This window comes from Suricata suricatta, chromosome 12, assembly GCF_006229205.1.
Source record: "Suricata suricatta isolate VVHF042 chromosome 12, meerkat_22Aug2017_6uvM2_HiC, whole genome shotgun sequence".
In the NCBI taxonomy this organism is placed as follows: domain Eukaryota; kingdom Metazoa; phylum Chordata; class Mammalia; order Carnivora; family Herpestidae; genus Suricata; species Suricata suricatta.
This window is the reverse complement of record NC_043711.1, coordinates 18,348,095-18,370,611: the sequence shown is the minus strand read 5'-3', so window position 1 is coordinate 18,370,611 and position 22,517 is coordinate 18,348,095. Positions and strand designations below refer to the sequence as shown.

At 54.5% G+C, this 22,517-nt stretch overlaps 1 protein-coding gene across 7 annotated transcripts in view; it reads right to left on the bottom strand.

Annotated features, from left to right (window-relative positions):
• RNF123 (ring finger protein 123) overlaps positions 1-22,517 on the bottom strand; it is a 31,420-nt gene that overhangs the window by 7,031 nt on the left and 1,872 nt on the right. For 2 of the 7 annotated variants that reach the window (XM_029916819.1, XM_029916813.1), the window contains exons 1-29: positions 22,397-22,460; positions 20,768-20,885; positions 20,412-20,496; positions 17,464-17,543; positions 17,267-17,361; positions 16,824-16,878; positions 16,626-16,711; positions 16,265-16,351; positions 15,972-16,039; positions 15,653-15,778; positions 15,312-15,426; positions 15,127-15,231; positions 14,582-14,707; positions 14,338-14,430; positions 14,192-14,265; positions 13,299-13,416; positions 13,005-13,104; positions 12,735-12,796; positions 12,483-12,554; positions 12,138-12,258; positions 11,430-11,531; positions 10,143-10,249; positions 9,699-9,897; positions 9,209-9,354; positions 8,862-8,945; positions 7,963-8,070; positions 1,199-1,376; positions 251-325; positions 12-99 (exon numbers count right to left, since the gene is read on the bottom strand). In XM_029916819.1, the coding sequence (XP_029772679.1) occupies positions 12-99; positions 251-325; positions 1,199-1,376; positions 7,963-8,070; positions 8,862-8,945; positions 9,209-9,354; positions 9,699-9,897; positions 10,143-10,249; positions 11,430-11,531; positions 12,138-12,258; positions 12,483-12,554; positions 12,735-12,796; positions 13,005-13,104; positions 13,299-13,416; positions 14,192-14,265; positions 14,338-14,430; positions 14,582-14,707; positions 15,127-15,231; positions 15,312-15,426; positions 15,653-15,778; positions 15,972-16,039; positions 16,265-16,351; positions 16,626-16,711; positions 16,824-16,878; positions 17,267-17,361; positions 17,464-17,543; positions 20,412-20,496; positions 20,768-20,849 (2,837 nt within the window). In that variant the 5' untranslated portion in view covers positions 20,850-20,885; positions 22,397-22,460. The other 5 variants (XM_029916818.1, XM_029916816.1, XM_029916814.1 and 2 more) reach the window with 5 other exon arrangements.

Here is a 22,517-nt window from a genome sequence, read left to right as displayed (position 1 = left end):
CCCCCACTCACTGCTCCTCAGGGATCCGCTCCACAGCCCGCAGGGAGTGTGGGTAGCACACATAGCTGGCCAGGGCCTGCATCAGCGAGTCACGGATGTCTGTTGAGACAAGCTGTGCCTCAGCAGGTACCTGGCATGAGCCCTGGCCCCCATGCCTCAAGCCCACGTGGCCGGCATTTTGTGCAAAAAACGGGCAGCCAGAAGTGCCATCCCATCCCCATATCCCTGAGCCCTTTGTAGGGCACCTCACCAGTGCCCACGATGCGGGTATCGGCAAAGTGTTTGGCAAGGATGGCGGCCAGGCGGGTCAGAGTTTCTTCATAGCCTGCAGGATGGGGTGGTAGGAGCGCTTGGCTGGGAGCGGGGGCTCCGGAGGTAGGCACATCCCTTAGCAGGGTGAACGGGCTTGGGCAGTGGGCTCCAGAGCTGACTTCAAAGGCCAGTCTGGGCCCAAGCTGTCATCTAGGGACTTTGGGCATGGCATTCACTGACTGTGAGAGGCCATCGCACAGACTCACTGTGGGGGAAGACAGGTCCTGCAAGAGTCCTGATTGGGCTCAAACCCATCTCAGCACACACACTTGATGGCTCAGCAGTCAAAGCCCCTTGGGCACCCATGGCTCTGCCTCTGAGGACAAAGCCTGCACCTAGGCCTGGGGTGGGGCAGGGGACAGGCCAGGAGCCTGACAGCCCGCACCCTGATCGAGACATAAACCACCAAGCCCAGCCTGAAATCAGTGGTCTCCCAAGAAGCCCGAGCTCCTACATATGGCCTCAGCAGCGCACCACCACCCCTCGCTGTGGACTGCAAACACAAGCAGCCCTGCCCTTGCTCGGGCGGCCACATCCCACGTGCAGGGCCGGGGCGTCGGAGCGAGGCCGGCTGGCTCCTGGACCACAGCAGCAAGAAGGAAGTGAAAGCGGAGGGCCCCCACCCCCAGCACTCCACCCTGCTGCCTTCCCAGCATGGGGAGGAGCTGTTGGCTCCGTGGCTGCTAATTCCAGGGCAGGGCTCTCCACCATGTGGGGCTTTTGCAAATGCTTGTCTACCGTGGGCCAAAGAGAGCCGGGGCTGCCTCCTCTCCCCTACATGGATGTGTGCTGCCTGGGCCATGAGGAGGGCACAGAACAGGGTTACTTCGGGCTCACAACAAAGGCCCCATTTCCTGCCCCCTCTTGGCCTGAATGGCTTTGTCACCTGGGAGCTCCTCCATGCTGTGCACGGGGCCGAAGTAATTCTTCAGAGCACTGTAGCTGTTGATGGCCACGCTCAAGTAGAACTCGGGCATGAAGGCAAAGAGAGAGCCTGTGCGGTCGCCATGCTCGATGGTCCGCAGGCAGACACGTAGGAGCCAGTAGATGTCTAGCATCTTCTCCTATAAGAGGCACAAGGGGTGCTGCTGGGCTGTTATGGAAAGGGTCACAGTGGGCAGGGCCCAGTCTGGGGCTTGGGAAAGACCTCCTCATTAGTGGCTTAGGCAGGGCAGTCACATGCTTGGCAGGCAAGAGGGTGTACCCCGTGCCTGGAGAGGGAACACCCCAGCCTAGACCAGAACTCTGGCTAGCATTAGTAAAGGTACACAAGGTTTTAAGTGAGAAGGTATCAGGTGACCAGATTCTGGGTTGGAGCACTGCCCAGTGCAAAAGGAGCTGCAGGGCCAAGGAGAGGCAGGACAGTGAAGAAGCTACATGGCCTCATTTAGGCCCAACACAGCAGACAAGGGACTGGAGGGCCAGGTATGGGGAAACAGTGATGGGCTGTGGGGGCAAGGGACTGGCTGCACCAACACAGGGCCCACATTTCTGGGACTGATGGAACCTCCATGGAGGTCAGAAGTACTGGAGGAGAGGCAGGCCTGGTCCAGGGCAGAGGGGATGTGGCTTAAGATATATGCAGCATATGGTGCCTAAAAATGCCCCTAAAGAGGCGGTGTCAAGGAACGTGATTACTGGTGGAACAGAGGCCATAGAAAGCAAACAACCTGCCAAGGGCCTTGTTCCCCACAGTGCACTTCCCACATGGTCTGTGCCCAGGAGGGATCACCGACCAGAGCAAAGGCCCAGGACCCAGGCCAGACCCAGAGCATCCACGTCTCTCAGAGCTGGAGCATCTGGACTTGAAACCAGCTCTGATGTGCCCTCAAAACTGAGAGCCTGAGGAGAAGATGCGAGCAAGTAGTCAGATGGTGGACCTGAGCCAGAAAGCCTGCTGGGAGCATGCTGCCACAGAGGGCCAGAGAGCACCAAGTCTAAGGAGGGGATGGAACCTATGCACCCAGGGAGCCACTGCACTGGGGGGCAACGTGTCTGCAAAGGGGGGTGGAGCTCGGGAGGGCCCATGCAAGACTACTTCAGAGAAGTGGAGGAGCCTGTGCTGGGCCAAGAGTGAAGGAAGACGAAGAAGCCAGCACACAGAGAGGGGGGCAGGGAATGGTTGCCGGAAGGGACTGGTTTCTGCAAGCAGATGCAGAGTCAAGGGAGGGGTGTCACGAGCTGTCCTCTTTCCTCGTGGGAGAAAGTGAATGAGCAGCGGGCAGGAGTGTGAGCACCGAAGATGGAGAAGAAAGCGGTTCAGCACAGTAGGGCTGTTATGAAAAACCCAGAGTGCACGCCACACTCAAAGGTGAAAACCTCAAAAGTGTTTTCTCTAAGATCAGGAGCAAGACAAAGATGCCCACTTTTGCTACTTCTATTCAACACAGTACTGGAAGGCCAAAGCAAATAGGCAAGAAAAAGAAGTAAAATGCATCTAAATTGGAAAGGAAGGAGAATTATCCCCATTTGCAAATGACATGATCTTATATGTCAAGAATCTGGCAAAAAAATTCGACAAATCAGGAAAGAACATCCAGTGGGGAAAAAAGCCTCTTCAACAAATGGCGCTGGGAAAACTGGACAGCAGCATGCCGAAGCATGAACCTGGCCACTTTGTTACACCGTACACAAAAATAAATCCAAAATGGATGAAAGAGCTAAACGTGAGGCAGGAAATCACCAAAATCCTAGAGGAAAAAGCAGGCAAAAACCTCTTTGACCTCGGCCACAGCAAATTCCCACTAGACACTGCCTCACTGGAGGCAAAGGAAACAAAAGCAAAAATGAACTATTGGGACCTCATCAAGATAAAAAGCTTCTGCACAGTGAAGGAAAACAACCAACAAAAGTAAAAGGCAGCCTACAAAAGAAGATATTTGAGAAGATATTTGCAAACGAAAAAAGGCTAGTATTCAAAATCTATAAAGAACTGATCAAACTCAACACCAAAAAAAACAAATAACCCACTTAAAAAATGAGCTGAAAGCATAAACAGACACTTTTGCAAAGAAGACATCCAGATGGGCAAGAGACACATGGAAAGATGCTCAACATCACTTGTCACCAGAGAAATACAAATCAAAACCATGATGAGATACCACCTTACACCTGTCAGAATGGCTAAAATTAACAACACAAGATGAGACACCTGGGTGGCTCAGTCAGTTAAGTGTCTGACTTCCGCTCAGGTCATGATCTCGCAATTTGTGAGTTTGAGTCCCACATCAGCCTTTCTGCTGTCAGCACAGAGCCCATTTCAGATCCTCTGTCTCTGTCGCTCTCAAAAATAAACATTAAAACACAAGAAACAACAGGTGTTGGCGAGGATGTGGAGAAAGGGGGACATTCTTGCACTTTTGGTTTCTCAAAAAAATAGAACTACCCTACAATCTAGCAATTGCACTTCTAGGTATTTACCCAAAGGATAGAAAAATACAGATTCAAATGTTTATAGCAGCATTATTAACAATATCCAAACTCTGAAGAGAGCCCAAATGTCCATCGAATGAAGAATGGATAAAGAAGATGTAGTGTATATATACAATGGACTATAACTCAGCTATCAAAAAGAATGAAATCTTGCCATTTGCAATGATGGAGATGGAACTAGAATGTATTATGCTAAGTGAAATAAGTCAATCAGAGAAAGACAAATCACCATATGATTTTACTTATATGTGGAACTTAAGAAATAAAACATGAACATAAGGGGAGGGGAGAATGAAAAGGAGAAGAGAGGGAAACAAACTACAGGAGACTTATAGTAACAGAGAACAGCCTGAGGGTTGATGGAGGGAGGTGGGTGGGTAATGGGTTAAATAGGTGATGGGTACTAAGGAGGGCACTTGCTGTGATGAGCACTGGGTGTTGTATGTAAGTGATGAATCACTAAAGTCAACTGCTAAAACCAATATTGCACTGTATGTTAAAAAACTAGAATCAGGGCCGCCTGCATGGCTCAGTCAGTTAAGTGACTGACTTGGGCTCAGGTCATGATCTTGTGGTTTGTGAGTTCAAGCCCCACATCGTGCTCTGTGCTGACAGCTCAGAGCCTGGAGCCTGCTTCAGATTCTGTGTCTCCCTCTCTGTTCCTCCCCCATTCACATTCTGTCTCTTTCAAAAATAATACACAAAAAATTTTTTAAAAACTAAAATTAAAAAAACGAATAAACAACACACACACAAAACCCTGTTAGAATAAATGAATTCAGGAAACATGCAAGATACAAAATCAATACACAAGTCATTTGTGTTTCTATACACTTGCAATAAACAATCCAAAAAGGAAATCAAGAAAATAATTCCACTTACATTAGCATCAAAAAGAATGAAATAGGTATAAATTTAACCAAGAAGGTGAAAAACTTGTACACTGAAAACTATATAATGTTGCTGAAAGAAATTTCAAAAGACACAAATAAATGGAAAGATATCCCATGTTCAGGGACTGGAAGATTTAATACTGTTAAGATAACAATACTACCCAAAGCAAATTATAGATTTAATGCAGTTCCTATCAAAATCCTAATTTTTTGCAGAAATAGAAAAACTTATCCTAAAATTCATATGGAGTCCTAAGGGACTCAAATAGGCAAAACAAGCTTGAAAAAGAACAAAGTTGGAGATCTCACACTTCCTGATTTCAAAACTTATTGCAAAGCTACAATAATCAACAGAGTGTGACGGTGGCATAAAGACAGTCATACAGCCCAGCGGCCTAATGGAGCGCCCAGAAACAAACCCTCCGATACATAGTCCAAGGATTTTTGACAAGGATGTCAATACTATTCGATGAGGAAAGGACAGTCTTTTCAATAAATGGTGCTGAAAAAGTTTGGATTTCCATATGCAAAAGAATAAAGTTGGGCCACTGCCTCACATCTTGTACAAAAATTAACTCAAGGGGCGCCTGGGTGGCTCAGTCAGTTAAGCGTCCGGCTTTGGCTCAGGTCATGATCTCACGGTTCGTGGGTTCAAGCCCCGCGTCGGGCTCTGTGCTGACAGCTTGGAGCCTATCGCCTGTCTTCAGATTCTGTGTTTCCCTCTCTCTCTGACCCTCCCCTGCTCATGCTGTCTGTCTCTCTCTCAAAAATAAATAAAAACAGTAAAAAAAAAATTAACTCAAAATGAATCCAATACCCAAACTTATAAGCTAAAACTACAAAACTCTTAGAATAAAACATGGGGGGAGGACTTCATGGCCTTGGATTGAACACTGACTTTTGGGCTGTGACAACAAAAACATAGGCAAAGAAGGAAAAAATAAATTGGGACTTTATCAAAATGAAAACTGTGCAGCAAAGGACCCCATCTACAGAGTGGAAGGCAGCCCAGAGAAGAAGAGAAAACATGTGTGAATCATAATCTGATAAGAAGTCAATATCCAGTATATAAAATTATTCCTACAAAATCAACAAAAACAAAATATCTTATTAAAAATGGGCAAATGTACTCGAATAGACATTTCTCCAAGAAGATATACACATGGCCAATAAGCACTTGAAAAAATGTTCAACCTCATTAATCAACAGGGAAATAAAAAATCAAAGCCACAATGAGATACCATTTCACGTTGATTAGGATGACTACTACCAAAAAAAAAAGAAAAAAATATATAGAGAGAGTAACAAGTGGTGGCAGGATGGGAAGAAATTGGAACTCCTGGACCCTGCTGGTAGGAATGTAAAATGGTACAGCTACTGTACGTCAGTTCCTCAAAAAACTAAAAATAGAATTACCATGTAATCCAGCAATTCTTCCTCTGTGTATATACTCAAAAGAATTGAAACCAGACTCTTGAAGAAGTACTTGGACACACCACGAACACAGCAGCACCATTCACAATAGCCAAAAGGTGGAAATAAACCAAATGTCCATTGATGAGTGAATGGACAAACTGGTATGTACACACAATAGGGCAGACAGCCTTACAAGGAGGAAATGCTGACACAGGCGACAGCTCGGGGGGAAAGCCGTGAGAACATGATGCTCAATGACATAAACCAGCGACAAAGCAAGATACTATAGGATTCCACTTATATCCCCAGAGCAGTCAAGTTCAAAGAGACAAAAAGTAGAATGGTGAGCGTCAGGAGCTGAGTTGAGGAAGGAATGTGGAGTTGGGGGATAAGTTTTCAGTTTGGTAAGATGGCTGCACAACAATGTGAATGTACTTAACACCACTGGGCGTTACATTTAAAATGATTAAGGTAATAAGCAATTTATTGTACACATTTTACCACAATTTTAAAAGAATGGCTAAGGGGCACCTGGGTGGCTCAGTCAGTTAATCATCTGGTTCTTGATTTCATGCTTTGTTGAGTTCAAGTCCTAGGTAGGGTTCTGTGCTGACAGCACAGAGCCTGCTGGGGATTCTCTCTTTCCCTCTCTCTCTGCCTCTCCCCTACTCTAGCACACGCGCACGTGCTTTCTCTCTCTCAAAAATAATAAACTTAAAAAAAAACCAGTTAAGATGGCAAATTTTGTGTGATGCGTATTTTATCACAATTTAAAAGGAAGAAAAAGAAGGTACGGAGACGGTAGGGCAACGTTCCTCACAAGGTGGCGCGTGAGGGGCGGCAAGACCGCCTAGGCCCGGGCGCTGGTGGCTCAGTCAGGCCAGCACCCGACTCTTGGTTTCTGCTCAGGTCATGCTTTCATGGTTTGTGGGTTTGAGCCCCACATCTCCTTCTCTCTCTGCCCCTTCTCCACTTGCGCTTCTGCTCTGTCTCTCTCTCTCAAAAATAAATAAACATTAAAGAAATTGCCTAGGCCAGTGGACAGCCATGAAATCCCAGTCAGGGAAGGAGCGGAGCCTCCTGGGCGGGGCTGGCGGCAAGGTGCTCTGCAGCAGGAGGAAGGAGGAGGAACAGGTGGACATGGTCTGGGTTGGGAAGGAGGCTGAGAAAAAACAAGTGAGGACAACGGGTAGAGGCAGGGATACCAAGGACCTTGATCACCCAGCTATGGGTGAAGGGCATGCCTAAGAAGGTAGACAGATGTCCTGACGTGGGCACTCACTAGCTGGGGAGAGAGGCCAGGACAGGTAGGGAGGGGAAGCCAGACTGGAGGGCTCAGGGCCCGAGGGTCAAAGCATGGTCACAGAGAGAGTGTGCCACCTTTCAGTTTACCGCTCAAGGCCAATGGCCCTGGGAGGGCAGATGTGGGTGAGACATGGGTCATGACTGAGTGTCCCTAGTATCAGTATGTACCTGGCATACTCCAGGCTCTGGGCACATGTCACTGAATCAATGAGTGAGTGAATGACAAAACAGAAAACAAGGCTGTGGCTTCAAAGGAAGGAGGGGAGTCAGAGAGAAACATGTGCAGAGTGAGGGTGACCAGGGCTCCGGAAAGCACCCCTTCACCCTGGGAGAGAAAGAAGGGGAAGGGGAAAAGGGGAGACAGGTAGAGATAGGCCCAGTCCCTGAAAGAGAGGATATGTGAGCTGGAGGGGCCCTGGGGTGCTTACACTGACATCGAATCAAGCTCATGGGGTAGGGAGGTTCAGGGGGAGCAGCATAGGGTGGGGAGAGGGAGGAGGGGGAGGCCCAGGAGGGCAGGGAGCTTGAAGGGCAGGCACAGCCCAGCCACCTGTGACTAGTCAGTGAGCTTGGGCAGCCGCTGGCCACGGCCACACCTACTCACCTGGGAGTAGACAGTGGCATGGACCCAGGCAAGACGGCGACTCAGGTGGTCCAGTTTTTCTGAGAAAACCTTCTGACTCTTGGTCAACTCTGCAAGGATGTCCTTTCTCTGCCACCCAAGAGGAAGGAGGACAATCAGGCCATGGCCCCATATCACACCCAGCCTGCCTGCCCCGGGCAGCCTGGTAGGAACCCCACTGGTGTCCGGAGCAGGCAAATGGCTGGGCAGACTCAGCTCTACTCTTCAAAACCTTCTTTGCCTAAGCCCCACTGGCAAGCCTGAGCAGGCCTCAGAGCAGGGCGTTGGGCATCTACACAGCATGGAAGTGAGACACAGCTGGGGTCCCGTGAGCCCCTGGCCACGTCCACTAGCTGTGCTGGGCCCACAGGCCCAGTAGCTGCTCCCATTTGGCTGCAAAGCGAAACCTGGGCTCCTCAGACAGTGGGGAAAGGGCTTGCCAGGGAAGCCCAGCCCAGGCACGTGAGGCCCTACTCCCCAGGCTGAGAGCTGCAGCAGGGGAGGTGCAGGGAAGTGCAAGTCAGGGCCTGCTTCCTGCTGACTCTGCAAGCGGCCGAGGAAGCACTCAGGGTCGAATTCATAATTGATGAGGAGAGTGGGTGTGCGTCAGCACTTAGTGGGCAGGGGGCAGGGGCACCTTGGTGCGGGCTGCGGCTGGTGATGGGGCTCAAGCCATGCCCCGCCCTAATGCCATCCCCTCTCTCACTGACGTGGCATAGTCAGGGGAGGGGGGGGGGCAGGAAAACTGCCAGGGCAGCCCCCAGAAGCAGGGGCAGGACAGTCCAGATTTCCTCTGTGGCCTTCCCTGGGAAGCCCAAGCTGGCAAGCCACCCTCTGCAATAGCCCTCTCTTTCCAAAACCCCCTGCCCATCTAATCTTACCCGCTTGGGGCACCGGCGGAGCTTGTCCTCTGTGTCCCTCAGAGCTATTGCATACTCATTAACATCATCAGACACACCCACCATCTAGAACATCAGACACCACAGGCGCAGTGTGACCCCCTGGGCACTCAGCCTGGCTCCCAGCCCTGCCAAGCTCCCAACCTTCAGCCCTGGACAACCCCCTCCCACAAAACCAGGTTGGGCCCACATGTTACTGGCAGCAATCAGTCTTGCTGTGACACACGTTCACGTGCAGTCATGCACAGATACCCACCCCTCCCGACACACACACAAGCATCGGAACGCGCGGGACCACAGGACATGCTCATTGGCCACCAGTAGGAGACCTTGCCCAGCTGCTGGTGAACGCTGAGATTGTACATCATGATGGCACCATCCAGGACCTCCAGCAGGGAGTTCTCCGTGAGGGGCTGCTCAGGCTCCTCCGGGGGCCGCCCCAGCAGCAGGCCCTCATTCCAGTGGCTGCCCTCAACTACAGAGGGGAGAAGGGCAGGGGCAGGGTCATAGGCCATTCCAGCTCTCTCCCAAGCCTGTGGGGCCAGGATGGGCCTCGCAGTAGGAGAAGGGAGCCCTTTCTCCCTGCCTGGGCCCAAGGAGGGACCTGCAGGGAGAACATGGGGGCGGGGGTAGGGCAAGGGCCTGCAGCTCCAGAACTATTTCTGTAGCATTGATTTCTTGCCCTCAGAGTGCACTTCCCATGCCCTTGAGACACTGCCAGGCCACAGGACCGGTAGGGGATGGGGGTGTAGCCTGGCTTTGCCCAGGGTGGGGAACTGTACATGATGGATACCATGCTTGGCCCTGCCTGGCACTTACTGTCCTCACGAGTCCTCTGTTCTGCGCTCAGTGTGCGGACCTTCACTTTCTCCGACGTGGTCAGTGGCCGCCGTGGGGTCATCAGGCTCACAGCCGCTGTGCTGAGGAAGCGGTTAGCTCGGCCCAGGGTTGGAGAACTGAGCCAGCTGGGCCGGGGCAGGGGCAGTACGCCCCCCATGGCTAGAGCCTGCATGGGGCGCTGTGTAGGAGAGAGGAGGCCAGACGCCACTCAGCTCCCCAGGTCCGGGGCCCATGTAGGACTCCCTTGATTTGTGGGGCCGGGAAATGGCAGGAAGGTTCATGCCTCCACCTACAGCAAGGAAAGCTGCCTGGTGAGAAGCTCCTTGCCTGCCTGGAGAGGGAGGTGGCCCCGTGTGACATCCCTGCCCTTGTGATAGAGGGATAGCCCGATATCAAGCCCCCTGCCTGCCCCTACCACGGCACCTGGGCCGCAGCCGGGGCTGGCTCCTCGTCCTCGTCCAGGTCATCCATGGTGGCCACCTGGAGCTCCAGTGGGTCGATCAGGATGTTGGCCTTGGAGGCAAGGTCATCTGCAGGGAATGGCAGGAGGGCTCTCAGGCCAGCAGAGGGCTGAGGGGTCATGGGGAACTGCCCATGGTGGCCAGAGAGCACTGCCAGCTGAGCAGGAGGCTTTGCAGGGCCCCACATTTACCAGCGCAGCTCTGTCTATGCGCTCCACTCACTCCACCCGGGCCTTCACTGGGCCCCAAGGCCCTCTGTCTCATGGGCCTTAACAGCAGGAGGCGTTCCCCATCATATTCTACCTCCAGGGTCCCCTACTTCTCTCTCCATCACTTTCTTCCCTACAAACACAAGATCCAGGGCTGTCTAGGCTGCCGCTTGTCTCACTTTGCACACAGGCCTCACCACAGGCTCATCCCCTCAGCTGTCAGTATAGAAGTGGAACAGCAGCACCTCTGCCACCAGCCCAGGCTGTGCTCCTCAAACACAGAGGACTTGTCACCTCAGCCTCCTCCTGCAGTCCCCTTCCTGATAGTGCCCCATCCCCACATCCTCCGGCAGGAAGCCTAGGGTCATCTGTGACTCCTCCCCTTCACCCCTGCCCTCCCTCCACCTCCTCTCTTGGCTCATGCACTCCATTCTCACATGCAGACCCCTCACCTCACTCCCCTGCCTCAGGACCTTCCAAAGCTGCCCCTACCCCTACAATGAGCCCACACCCACTTCATGGCCCACAAGGCCCTCAGACTCTGCCTGTGCGACTCATTGGCCTCATTTCCCACTGCTGCCTAGTTGGCAGTTTCGTCGCCAGCACCCCAGCAGCCTCCTGTCTCCAGGCCCTGCCGGGTTGTGGTGAGCATCTCTGCCTTCATATTGTCTGTGTGCTCAGCGCCCTGTGCTGCAGCCATATGCGCTCGTCCTTGAAAGCCACTCAGGCGGCACTTGTGCCGGCTCACCTCTAACCCCCATAATCTCAACTGAGATCCCGTGGTCACTCCTCTGCCAGTGCATATGCTCCCGATTTCCTTATGGGATTTCCAGGCTTCCCCTGGGGCTGGGGCTCAAGGGAAGGGATGGCTGGACCCAAGACCTGAAGCAAAGCAGCATCTCCCTGCAGGAGCAGGTCGAGATACTTGAGCGCCCTCTGGTGGCCAGAGGGTAACCCAGCACCCAGCGCAGAGCTGGCAGAGGGACTGTACCCCCCACGCCCTGTCCTGTCCTGCCTACTGCCCACGGGCCTGCACACACCTTTGAGGGTCTTCCGAAGGTGTGAGAGGAGGCCTCCCAGGCGCTGCAGGTCAAAGTAGTCCACCTTGCCATTGTAGAAGACCTGAGGCGGGATGTAGGCCTCTGCAAGGAGGGGTTGGGAGGCCAGGCCAGCAGTGAGCCAGGCAGAAAGACACACTGAGAAGCCATCCCTCTAAGCTGCTTAGCCCAGACAGGACCCCTGGCCTTGGCCACCTACCTGCTTTGCCCAGGCACACAGCATGGCTTCCTGCCTGCCACCCCCCTCCACCATTTCAGTTAGTGACAGTGACTGCCCAAGTTGGGATGAAGGGAGCATCCTGTCTGTGGTCACATTCAGAGAGGGCTCTGACCCAGCCCCATGGACATCCCCAGTCCAGGGCAGGCACGGCTCCCACTGGCCCTGAGGACCCTGTCCCACACAAACACAGCCCCCAGCACCCTGGGGCTGCCCATGGCATCCCCTACAAAGGACTGCAGAGGGTTGGATGCGCTGGGACCAAGAAGAAGAGCCTATAGTGGGGAGGAACTTGTGGGGGACAGAGTGAATGTGGGTTTGGGACTCTTACAGAGTGAATGTGGGTTCCTGCTGCCCTGTAGAAAAGCCACCCGTCAGGAGGACAGGACTCAACTGGTCAGAAATCCTGGGACAGCTCCACCCCCACCCCACCCCCGGGGCAACCCTCTCTGATGAGGCCTGGCCCCACTCACCCTCACTGAAGGAGGCACGAGGGTTCGAAGCTTTGTATTCATCCCAATAGTAGCGCAGGGCAGAGATCAACCGGTGCAAGAAGCAGACCATGTACTCGGGGGGACAGAGCATGGGCATGTTCTGCAGGGCACAGGGCACAGGACATGCATTTGTGCCAGCCAAGAGCCAGCTCACTCCTCCTCCAAGGCCTGCCCCAGAACCCTGGGGTACGCACGGAGGGCAGGCAGCAGAGGAAGAGCAAGATTAGGCAGGGACACAGCAGGCTGAGAGGTGCCGGAAGCCTGGAGTGCAGACCCTGCAACACAGCCAGGCATCCATGGTGGGCTGGCCGAGCGGACACTTACCCCCCGGCCACTGGCATTCTCCTGTAGAAACTTTCGGAACTTGGTCAGGAAGATGTACCTAGAAGCTTCCCCCTTTGACAAAAGGAAAAATGAGGCTGTGAGGAGCTGCCCAGAGTGGCCTGGCTCCATGCTGTGCCTTAGTCTGGGCCCTGCCATGGGAATCCGAGCCAGTCCCTGCCCTCTGGTCTCAGGGCTCCAGTACTAGCACCCTTCCCTGCCAGGGACCCACAAAGCGGTCTGGGAGTCACTTACCCCATTATCATCTTTATTGTTCAGCAGCAGCTTCAGGATCTGGACCTGTAGTTCTTCCACCACTGGGGGTGGGTAGGGAACACAACACTGAGCCCTCCTTAGGCAGAGCCTTGCTCTCGGGCTCCCAGGGATGGGAAGGGGTGGCAGGTTTGGATCAGGGCTCCACTCTCAGGGTTCCACGTGCCGAAACTTGGTCACTACCGAGAGCCCTCAAGTACACATGCACACAAATCCTCCTCCCCCTACCCAGGGTCCCGGGAAGGAGCTGACCTTCGATGCGCTTCTTGAGCCTTTGGCAGCCGCGTTCGTAGGCACGCCTCCGTCTGTGCTCCTCGGCGGTCTCATCCTTTACGTCTTTACTGTCTTTGCCCTGGGCAGGGGTCAGGGGGTGGAAGACAGCAGGGCTCACTCAGGACTTAACCAGGACTGCTTCAGACAGGAAACCCCCACCCCCACACCAGAGACCAGGCTGGGGAAGGGGCCTTCCGTGCTCAAAGCCAGGTGGCTCAGATACCTTGGGTCAGCCCTCACTGTGACCCTGCCCGCCCATCTCAGTCAGCCCACCTCCCTGCTGGAGCGGTGGGGCCACCAGGTAGTGGGAATGAGCTCCTGTAGGCCGGCCTCCTCCACTCGCAGGGGGCTCTTGATGTAAAAGAAGACAACAGACCGGAGCACGTCGAAGCTGGTGGTCGTCAAGGCATAGCTCCGTTCACCCTACACCCTCACGAGTTCTCTCTGGGAAGCCCTCCCAAACTCGCCTATCTCCCCATGTGCCCACCACGTTCTCCTACCTTTAGGGGTACCAGTGCTACTAGGAGCCAGTCTCCCTTGACTATGAGCCCTGAAAAAGAGCTGTGTTATCAAGCCTACTAAGTCCGATTCCCAGCAAATGTACTAAAAAGGCTTGTCACAGGAACACATGGGGGGCAGGGCAGGCTGAGAGAGGGCCTGGCAGCCTCTCCGTCTCCCGGCTGTTTCTAACTCTTGGAGGCTGAAGGTCCCACGCAAAGAAGCCAGCTACCAACACAGGCATCCCCGCCGGTGCACTCCTTCCTGCAGCACAGTCCTCAACAGTGTTGGGAAGCAGGACAAGCCAAGTCCCAAAAGAAGCTCTCTTAGGAACCCCTGCCGTGGGTCTCAGATAAAAGTGTAGTGCTTTGGCTACAGCAGTCAGGCCCTGGTGGCATCTCCGCGTCTAGACACCTCCATGCAGCCCAAGAGTCAGCAGCCATCTGGACATCCCCCACTCAGGCTGACCAGCTGGCCAGGGTCCTTTGCTTTACCCTCCCTGCTGTGTAGACAGAGTGCTGGGAAGGCTGGGTCTCATGTACTACATGGCTCTGGTCCCCTGTGCCTCCCTAGGGACCCCCTGGCCAGAAGCACACTGCTCTCCCTGGCCCCTACTGACCCCAGAGGACACCACATGTCTGGCCTGTCCGGCAACAAGGGAAGGATACAGGACGTTGCCAAGCAGAAACTTGCGGGACTTCTCATGCCTCAGAATGGCAATGGTGAGCTGCAGGTAGTGGATCTGTGGGGAAGGGGTGCTCAGAGAGGGCAGCTAGGGCCCAGGGGGCTCCAAGGGAGGGGCAGGAGCTCCTACCTGTAGGCTCAGGTCTGGGACGATGGGTGAGAACCGGTAAAGCCGCAACAGGGACATCATCAACTGCTTGAGGCAATCCTGTACCTCGTAGTCCTGGGGGAGAGATGCCGGGCTGCACACCGAGCTGGCGGAGGGCAGGCGCCAGGACAGCCGTCTGTGGGTCCTTTCCCAAACCCTCCCTGTACCTCCCCCATCTTGGTGGAGCCTAACATCCTGGCGTGAGGCCTGAAGTCTGAAGGCTCACCTCCATGAAGAGCCACAGGAGGTCGAGAACCCGACGCACCATGGACTGGGCCTGTGCAGGGGTGCCCGCCTCAACGACGCCCCGCAGGAAGCTCATGAGCACAGCCTCTACCAGGTACACCTTGCGCTGCACCAAAGGCGGGCACTGGTGAGGTGGTGGCCTCCCACCCCTGCCCTGGCATGTGGGCCAGGGCACAGATATAGAGTACTGGACTCCCTGAGCAACCCCAAGACACAGATGAGCCCTTCCAGGATCCGAGATACAAGAAAGGTCACTGCCCCAGGGCATCTCTGGCACTTCACATGTGCAGTTCCCTTAGCCAGTGAGGTCATTACCCCTCAATCTTCTCTCTAGGACATCCCCTGATACCCTCAGTTGGAAGCGTCTCCTCCTTCCCTGGGTGACATCGTTGAGGTCTGAGGGCTCCGGTCACATGGGACCCCTGCCAGGTGATGGTGCTGAGCCTCATGCGCCTCGGCTCCCCAGCCCCTAGCACCGGCACTTGTGCCACAGCCTGCCTCGTCCCCTCCCGAATGTCCCCTCACCAGGAGTGGTGCAAAGCGATGGAAGATGTGGGCCAGTGTGAGGAGGACAGTGGGCTGGCCCTGCAGCTGCCACTCAGAGCTGTCCTTCTCCACCAGCCGGCCTTCCTATGTGGGAGAAAAAAGGACAGTGAGGGGCAGAGGGCTGCAGAAGGCCCTTGGCTCACCCGGCCCAGCCCCTGCCTCACCACGGGGTCCAGCTCCACACTGAGTACTGCCCGGAAGCAGCCCAGCAACTTCTGTGCCCGCACCAGGTCAGCGCGCGGGGGGTCCTGCAGGGGCCGGTAGCCTGCCACTGGGTAGGTGGCACAGAGTTAAGCCAGCAATACCTCGTCTGTACGGTACCCACCTAACAAGGCTGCCATAGAAATTGTGCTCCCTGCCACCCACCTAAGCTGTACCTGCCTCTCTCCCCTCGGCAGCCATGGCCTGCCACCAGCCCATAGAACTCCCAGGGCAAGGAGCCCCTCATCCCTTCTTCCTCAGGCAAGAGCTCCCACGCAGTCCAGACTTCTTCCCAAAAGGATATCGCAAGGGACGGCTGCCAAAGTTGAAGGCCACAGACTCCTTGAAGGAAAGGCTGATGGCTGGGAAGTAGGCCATGCCCAGGCCCCTGGACAAGTTCTCAAAAGCGGTACCCAGCGACATGCCATTCCTGGAGCAGAAGAGAAGGCCTGTGAGCCAGTGGTAAGGTTGTAGCAGAAATGGGCCAGTGAGCAAGGCCCTGTTGTGGCTGTCCACCCTCAGGCTGTTAAAGTCAGCCTGGCCCCCTTACAGGGTCTGGGAAGCTGAGGGCAGCTCAGGGAGGCCCCAGAGGCCAGGCCTGTGTGAAGAGGCAGGAGACTCACAGGCAGAAGGATAGAGTGCCATCATCCAGGTCGATCAGGCAGCTCACGATGTCCCCCGCTGCCCATGCCTGCCAGGGGAGGAGGCCTTACAGATACACAGAAGCCCAGCAGCCTGCCCGCTCTGCCCCCTGGCTGTGTCTCCACTACTGCACAGGGGAGGTGGCCATAAGTACAGAGGACCCGAGTCCCTGCCCTCTCCCCGTGCCCTCAGTCTCTCGTGGCTGTCCAGTGGCTCCCACCCAAGCTGTGAGGATGAACATGGGACAGGTGGGCTACAGGGTCTCCGCCCTCACCTTGCCATAATTGGTGGTGGTCACGTTCCACTTGCGCACCCGATTGCCATCATAGGCATAGGAGTTGTGTGTATCTCCAACCCCCTCCTAGGGAGGAAGGGTCTGTGAGGTCCAGAGCCTATCAGCCGTCAGCCTTGTACCCACAGAGCTCTAGAGAAAGGGGCTGATGCTCTGAGGGAAGGAGTGATTTCCTGGCCTGGGTTGCCGTTGCCCTAGGAAGGGGCAGGACGCATTTCTCCTCCAGAGGGCAGTCGGCGTATGGTCCTGAGCACTCCTCGTGTGGTCTGGTGGGTTGCCTGAGCCCCGATGAGGCCTGCGGCAGCAGTGGGTGTCCCTAGGCAGGGGCCTCTCCCACACGTACCTCCTGATTAAAGCGGCAGTTGATAGTGCACCAGCCAATCTGCATGAGGCCCTGAGAGGAGATGAGCACCTCGTAGACCCATTTCCCTGGAATAAACCAAGTCAAGTCTAGCAGATGGAAAAAGACGGCCTCCTGCCTCAGGCCTGAGCCCACAGACCCCTTCCCAGCAATCTGGGCCACAGCAGAGCATGGTCTCACCTTTGTACACGCATGTGGTTGAGCGGATAGTACCAAAATTGCTGTGCCCAATCACCTGGGTGAAAAGTAGGGATGGTGAGGCTCCTCCCAGGCACACAAGAGTGCCTCCCCAAAGAGGAATGTCCCCGGCCTCAGCTCAGGTCATACTGGTGGAGGTGCCTGCCTGTTCTAGCCAATACCACACTGAGCCTGAACAGGGTGGGAGGGGTGGCAGCACAACAGGAGGCGTTCATGGCGGTGCTGGGAACAGCTTGGGGCTGGAGTCACACCAAGTAGGTTTTAGGGCTGTGTCACAGGGTTTGAGCGCTGAGGACTCAATGAGCACATCAGGAGGGGTTTGTGGCTGCAGCCCCATAAAAAAAGAGAGACCAAGGCCACAGCAGAAGCAGCTTGGGGCTGTCAGAGGGGGCTTGAACCTGGGGCCTCGCCTTGCCCTCACTCACCCCCAGGAGGTCATCATCCACCAGAAGAAGCCCCTCGAAGCCACCTGTGTGGTCCAGGACCACAGTGGATGGGCCAAGCCGCCCTTCAACCTGTCCTGAAAGGGAGAGGTGGGTGTGGGGTCGGGCAGGGCATAGGTCGGACAGAATGCATAAAGGATACAGAGCTCCCCCAAGCCCATTCCAGAAGCTGCACATACCCTGGCTCTCCTCATCCTCATTGTCTACATGTAACAGCTGGTCCAGATGCTCTGGCAGGTTCTGGAAGTTCAGGGGTTTCCTGGGGAGAGCGAGAGGCTGCGAGGGGCCCAAAAGTCCTTGAAACCAGCCAGATGACACTAAACTCCTCTCCCACTCCCTTTCCTCTGAACTGGCTGCCTAGATTCCAGAAAAAGGGTTGTGCCTAGTCCTAGATTCTGGCATGTTGCGGGGGCGCGGGTCAGAAGGCTGGATTACCCACTGGACTAAAAAGTACTAGTCCAATATGGTCCATCTTAGGATTTAAAAAAAGAAGAAGAGGGGCGCCTGGGTGGCTCAGTCGGTTAAGCCTCTGGCTTCGGCTCAGGTCAGATCTCACGTTCGTGGGTTCCAGCCCCACGTCAGGCTCTGTGCTGACAGTTAGCTCAGAGCCTGGAGCCTGCTTCCGGTTCTGTGTCTCCTTCTCTCTCTGCCCCTCCCCCTCTCATGCTCTGTCTCTCTCTGTATCAAAAAAAACTAAATAAAACATTAAAAAAATTAAATAAATAAATAAAAAAAGAAGAAGAAAGAAGAAGGGAGGAGGGGGAGGGGGAAGGGGGGGAGGGCAGCAGCCCTCCCTCAACCTTAATTCCCTCATGTGTAAAAAGAGAACAAGAGCTGTATGTCAGAGATGCTATGAAGATTCCAAGGCATAAGGCATGCTCTCTGCATGGCCCATAGCCCACCCACCCTTAAAGAAGGAGCTGTTGATCTGCCTGGGAGAGGAAGGCTGGGAGAAATACTGATCCCTGAGGTGGCCTATACCAATGACAGCCTTGATCCCAGGCCTGTGGTCCCAGCCAGGGAAGTCTGTGTTGAATGAGACATGTCTTGGGAGGATGAAGGGCTGAGTCCTCTGAGCTGCTAGCTGTTTCTGTCCTGCACCCACCTGTACAGGAGAGTAGAGCACAGGGCCTGCCTATCTGCCATCTGCCCCAGCCAAAGGGGCTGCGGAAACCTGAGTGGCCCCCTTATAGTCCCAGCACACATGCTCAGACGAGAAAGGCCTCTGCCTGATGCTGGCCAGCCCTGTCCTGAGTACAGCTGCTAAGAATAGCAGGGAATGGGGTGGCAGTAACTAGCAGGGCTCGAGTAGAACAGAGACCAGTGCCCATCTGGACCTGGCCCACAGACTGCTGGCACTTCTCTGCCACTTCTGATCCCAGCTCCTTCTTCATTCATTGGTCTAGAGAGTCGGCTCTGGAAGGGGACATAAATGGGCCAAAGCACCAACTCTCTGGCAAAGTAGCTCCAACTGGCTCAGGAACCACATGCCTCCCTGCTATGAGCTACTACTGAGCTGCCGGGGGTAGAGATGCATGAATTCTCCTCCCCATTCTTACTAAATCCCAAGCCAAGGTCAACTGACGGCCATGCAGTGGGGTGCCCCACCAGTAGCATGGAAAGCTCCAGCCAGCCTCCTCTCTAAAGACCGCAACAGGTCCAGGGAGAAAGCCTTCTGTCATGGCACTGCTTACCGGCCTCTACTCGGGAGCCTGGCTCTGTCTCTGTGGCTGCTTGAGAGCAGCTGGGGGCAGCTCGGCCCCAGCGAGTGCCTGCAGCACTGCCCTTTGGCCAACCTGACACTTGCCTGCCCTTTTTGGATCATCTAGGTCCCAGCCCAGGGCTCTGCATCCACACACTGACTGACAGCCCTGCCACCTGCTCTCCCGCCTGGCAGCCACAGAAGCAGTGGCAGCAGGACCATTTCTGATATCACATGAGGTAGGGATCAGATGGCCCTGGAAACAGGCCAGGACTGGGGCTGGCGTGGAGGTGGACATAGCTCTCCACAAGTAGCCATCCTATGGCCACCACAGCCATTTAAATGGAAAAGGCAACAGTGCTGCCCTTTGTGGCTGCCCAGAGAGCAGAGATTGTGGAAGACAGGACAGCCCAGCTGGCAGGGGGGCTGAGAGATAGGGACACCCATGCCTCATGGCAGGAAGGCAGAATCCACGTGACCCTCTGAAGAAGTAATGTAGCAAGAGTCTTAAAAGTGACTGCAGTTCAAACGCTCCAGTCGCAAGATTCCAACCTGAACATCCTCACAGAAGCACTGTTTACAGAAACAAAAGCCCCTCCAAACCAGGGCAGGGTTAAAGGCTACAGCAGACCCCTGGCCCTAAAAGATGCCCACCAAGATTAATTTGTATATAGAAAACAAACACTCAGGAGATAACATTTAATGACAAAGATACAATCTAAACTTATATACACGTTTGGATGGGAGGAATCGATCCACTATCTCGATGGCAGTAATGGCTTAACAGGTTACCTGGATGAAAACTTATTGAATTCTACCCTTCAAATACATGTAGTTCATTGTCAATTGTTTTTCAATAAAACTTTTCAAAAAAGAACTGAAGATGACAGAAAGTTAAAAATAAATTCTATACAGCATAATCTAAACTACACACATCACAAGATAAGGAAAACAGAAAAATCATGCTTAAATGGTCAAGTTAGAATAACAAGATACACACACGCTTTCTCTTCTAAGTTTCTGCTCAAACGCACTTGAAACTTTGTTAGGGACGGTAATGCACTCAACATTCAAGGAAAAGGGGCTTGGAAGGGTCTGAACTTTATAAGTTCAGGTGGAGGCTACAGGGGCCTGGAGTGGGACAGAAGTGTAGGCAGGTGCACATGGGGCCCAGACGCTGATTGTGGAGGAGTGAGGTGCTACCCTGAGGACTGAATGTGCACCACTTCCCTAACCTCCACAACCTTCCCTAGTCTCTGTGTACTAACACAGCCAGGGGAGATGAAGATGCAGAGTCCAGTAGGCAGACTCTCTGGCCAGAGGTTTCACAGCCTAGAGCGATAGAGGGAGAACAGAACCCAAGCCAGCCTACCCAGAGGTTCTGTGCTGGTCCTCTGGAGTGAGGGGCTACCCACACGGCCATACCTGCTGGTGGCTGCAGTGGGCGCATGCTCAGAAGAGGAAAAGATGCGGTGCAGGTAGTCATTCAGTAGTTTCTCCTGCACAATGCCTGTGCCACAGGGCAGAAGAAGAGAAGGGTCACAAAGTCAGTGTAGCTCCCAGACTGTGCTGGCTCTACAGGCTCCTGTTCCTAGGCCAGCCACAGGAGTCACAAGAGCAGTCATGTTGGGTGCACTGCTCCATCGCTACTGATGGAGAAGAGCTGGCTCACAGGCAGAGGGGGTGCAGCAAGGCCTGAAGCTCTACCACCGTAAACCTTTACCACCATTGTCTTTTCCTTCTCCTTCCCTCAACACAAGGAGCCTCCTCCCAACCCTTACCTGTGACCCTGGATTTCTCAGCATCTGATGTCAGCCGATAGCTCTTGCGGGAGAAAGACATGCTGGACCCTTTGGATGCCATCCTTCATTTCTTGGGGGCAGCTGGTGGTCCTAGGGCCTGAGCCAGAGGCAGAGGCAGAGCCTATCTGAGGCCAGCCAAGTGCCCCCATACCCTCCTCAGTTCTGGGGTGGCAAGAAGGCTTGGAAGCAGGTGAGGCCAGGTACATGCATACTCACACACCCAAACCAACTTAGGGCAAAGGAAAGCAGGGGCTTCCAGCTTCCTACACAAGCGGGGCGAGGGGGCTGGGCCTCACCATGTTCCAGTGCTCAGCACAGGGCCCAACAGAGAACAGTTGCCAGATTCAGGTTTGTTAAACCAAACTAAATGTCTCAACCCCAAGAAAATCAGACCAAAGTGTCCAAAGTGAAGTGGCCTAGAGACAGAGACCCTGTATCCTTCTCAGTTGTAAGCCGCACTGGGTCTAGCTCGTTTCCAGTAGAGAGAACCCTACATTCCCCAAGTGTGGTCCATTGTCCAAGGGCTTGGTGCCTTCTCCACTTACAAGTCCTGCTGATACCTAAGGCCAGGATCTTCCCCTCTCTTATCCAAAGGCCTGCTAGTTTTCTTGTTCCCATTCACACACACAGCCTCTCATCCATCATCTGAGCTCCCTCAGAGCACCACCCTGGCCCAGTTATCACTGCAGACCCTGCTGGTCTTCCCAGTGCAGTCCATCCCTCACATGTCATGGTGTTGCTGCAGCTGTACTAAGTCGCTGGTGACTGCTTCACTGACCTAGAGTTGTGCTGTCCCCAACACAGTAGCCACTAGCCATATGTGACTAAATTTGAATTAAAACATAAAAATTAAAAATTCAACCTCTCAGTTATATTAACCACATTTCAAGGATTCAGCAGCCACTTAAGGTTAGTGGTTACTGTATTAGACTCTGAAAAGATAGAACATTTCCATACTCACAGAAAGTTCTATTAGACAGCGCTGGTCTACAGCCTGGCCTTCTAGCACTGCCTTGGACTGCACTCCCTTCTCCGGGGCCCAATTCCTTATCTCACGGCAAACAGGTCCTCTGTTCCCACCACACACCCTTGCCCATTCACAGTCCGCACCACGCCCGCCCCTCGGGAAGATGACTGTCCCGCCTGGCTGCCTACCACGGGCCCTCCGCGGGCGTCCATGACCGCTGCCCCTCTCACACCAGAGTAGGTGCAGGGCAGATTAGACCTGGTCACTCATTTGATCACCAAACCTTCCAGACATCCACTCCGTGTGTCAGGTGCTGAGGACCCAAGTGATAGGCGGACCTTGACTTTGCTAGGGGATTCCCTGCCACCTCGATCCTTTCCAGCTCCTCCGAGGAATCCGGGCTCGGGACTGAACCGACCCTATCTCAGAGCCCAAGGACGCGGAGAGCAGCGCATGTCTCCCCCAAGTCGCCCCCACCCGGTCCCAAGCTCCGGAGGAACCTCCAGGTCAGCTCCAGCCCGGAGTCTCGCATCACAGGCTGCAACTCCTGAGGGGTGAGCACCCTCGCAATGGGTCAGCCGCAGCTTCGAGGGAAGCCGTGGGGACCCGCCCCGCTCGGAGCCCAGCCGCTCCTCACTCACCCCCAGCCTCGGCCGCGGCGCCCCGGCTCACAACATCCGCCCAGCCTCTGGTCTACGGTGCGCCTCCAGGGCCAAACCGCGGGCCTGCCGCGCATGCGCATCAGCCTGAGCGCGGCGTCCG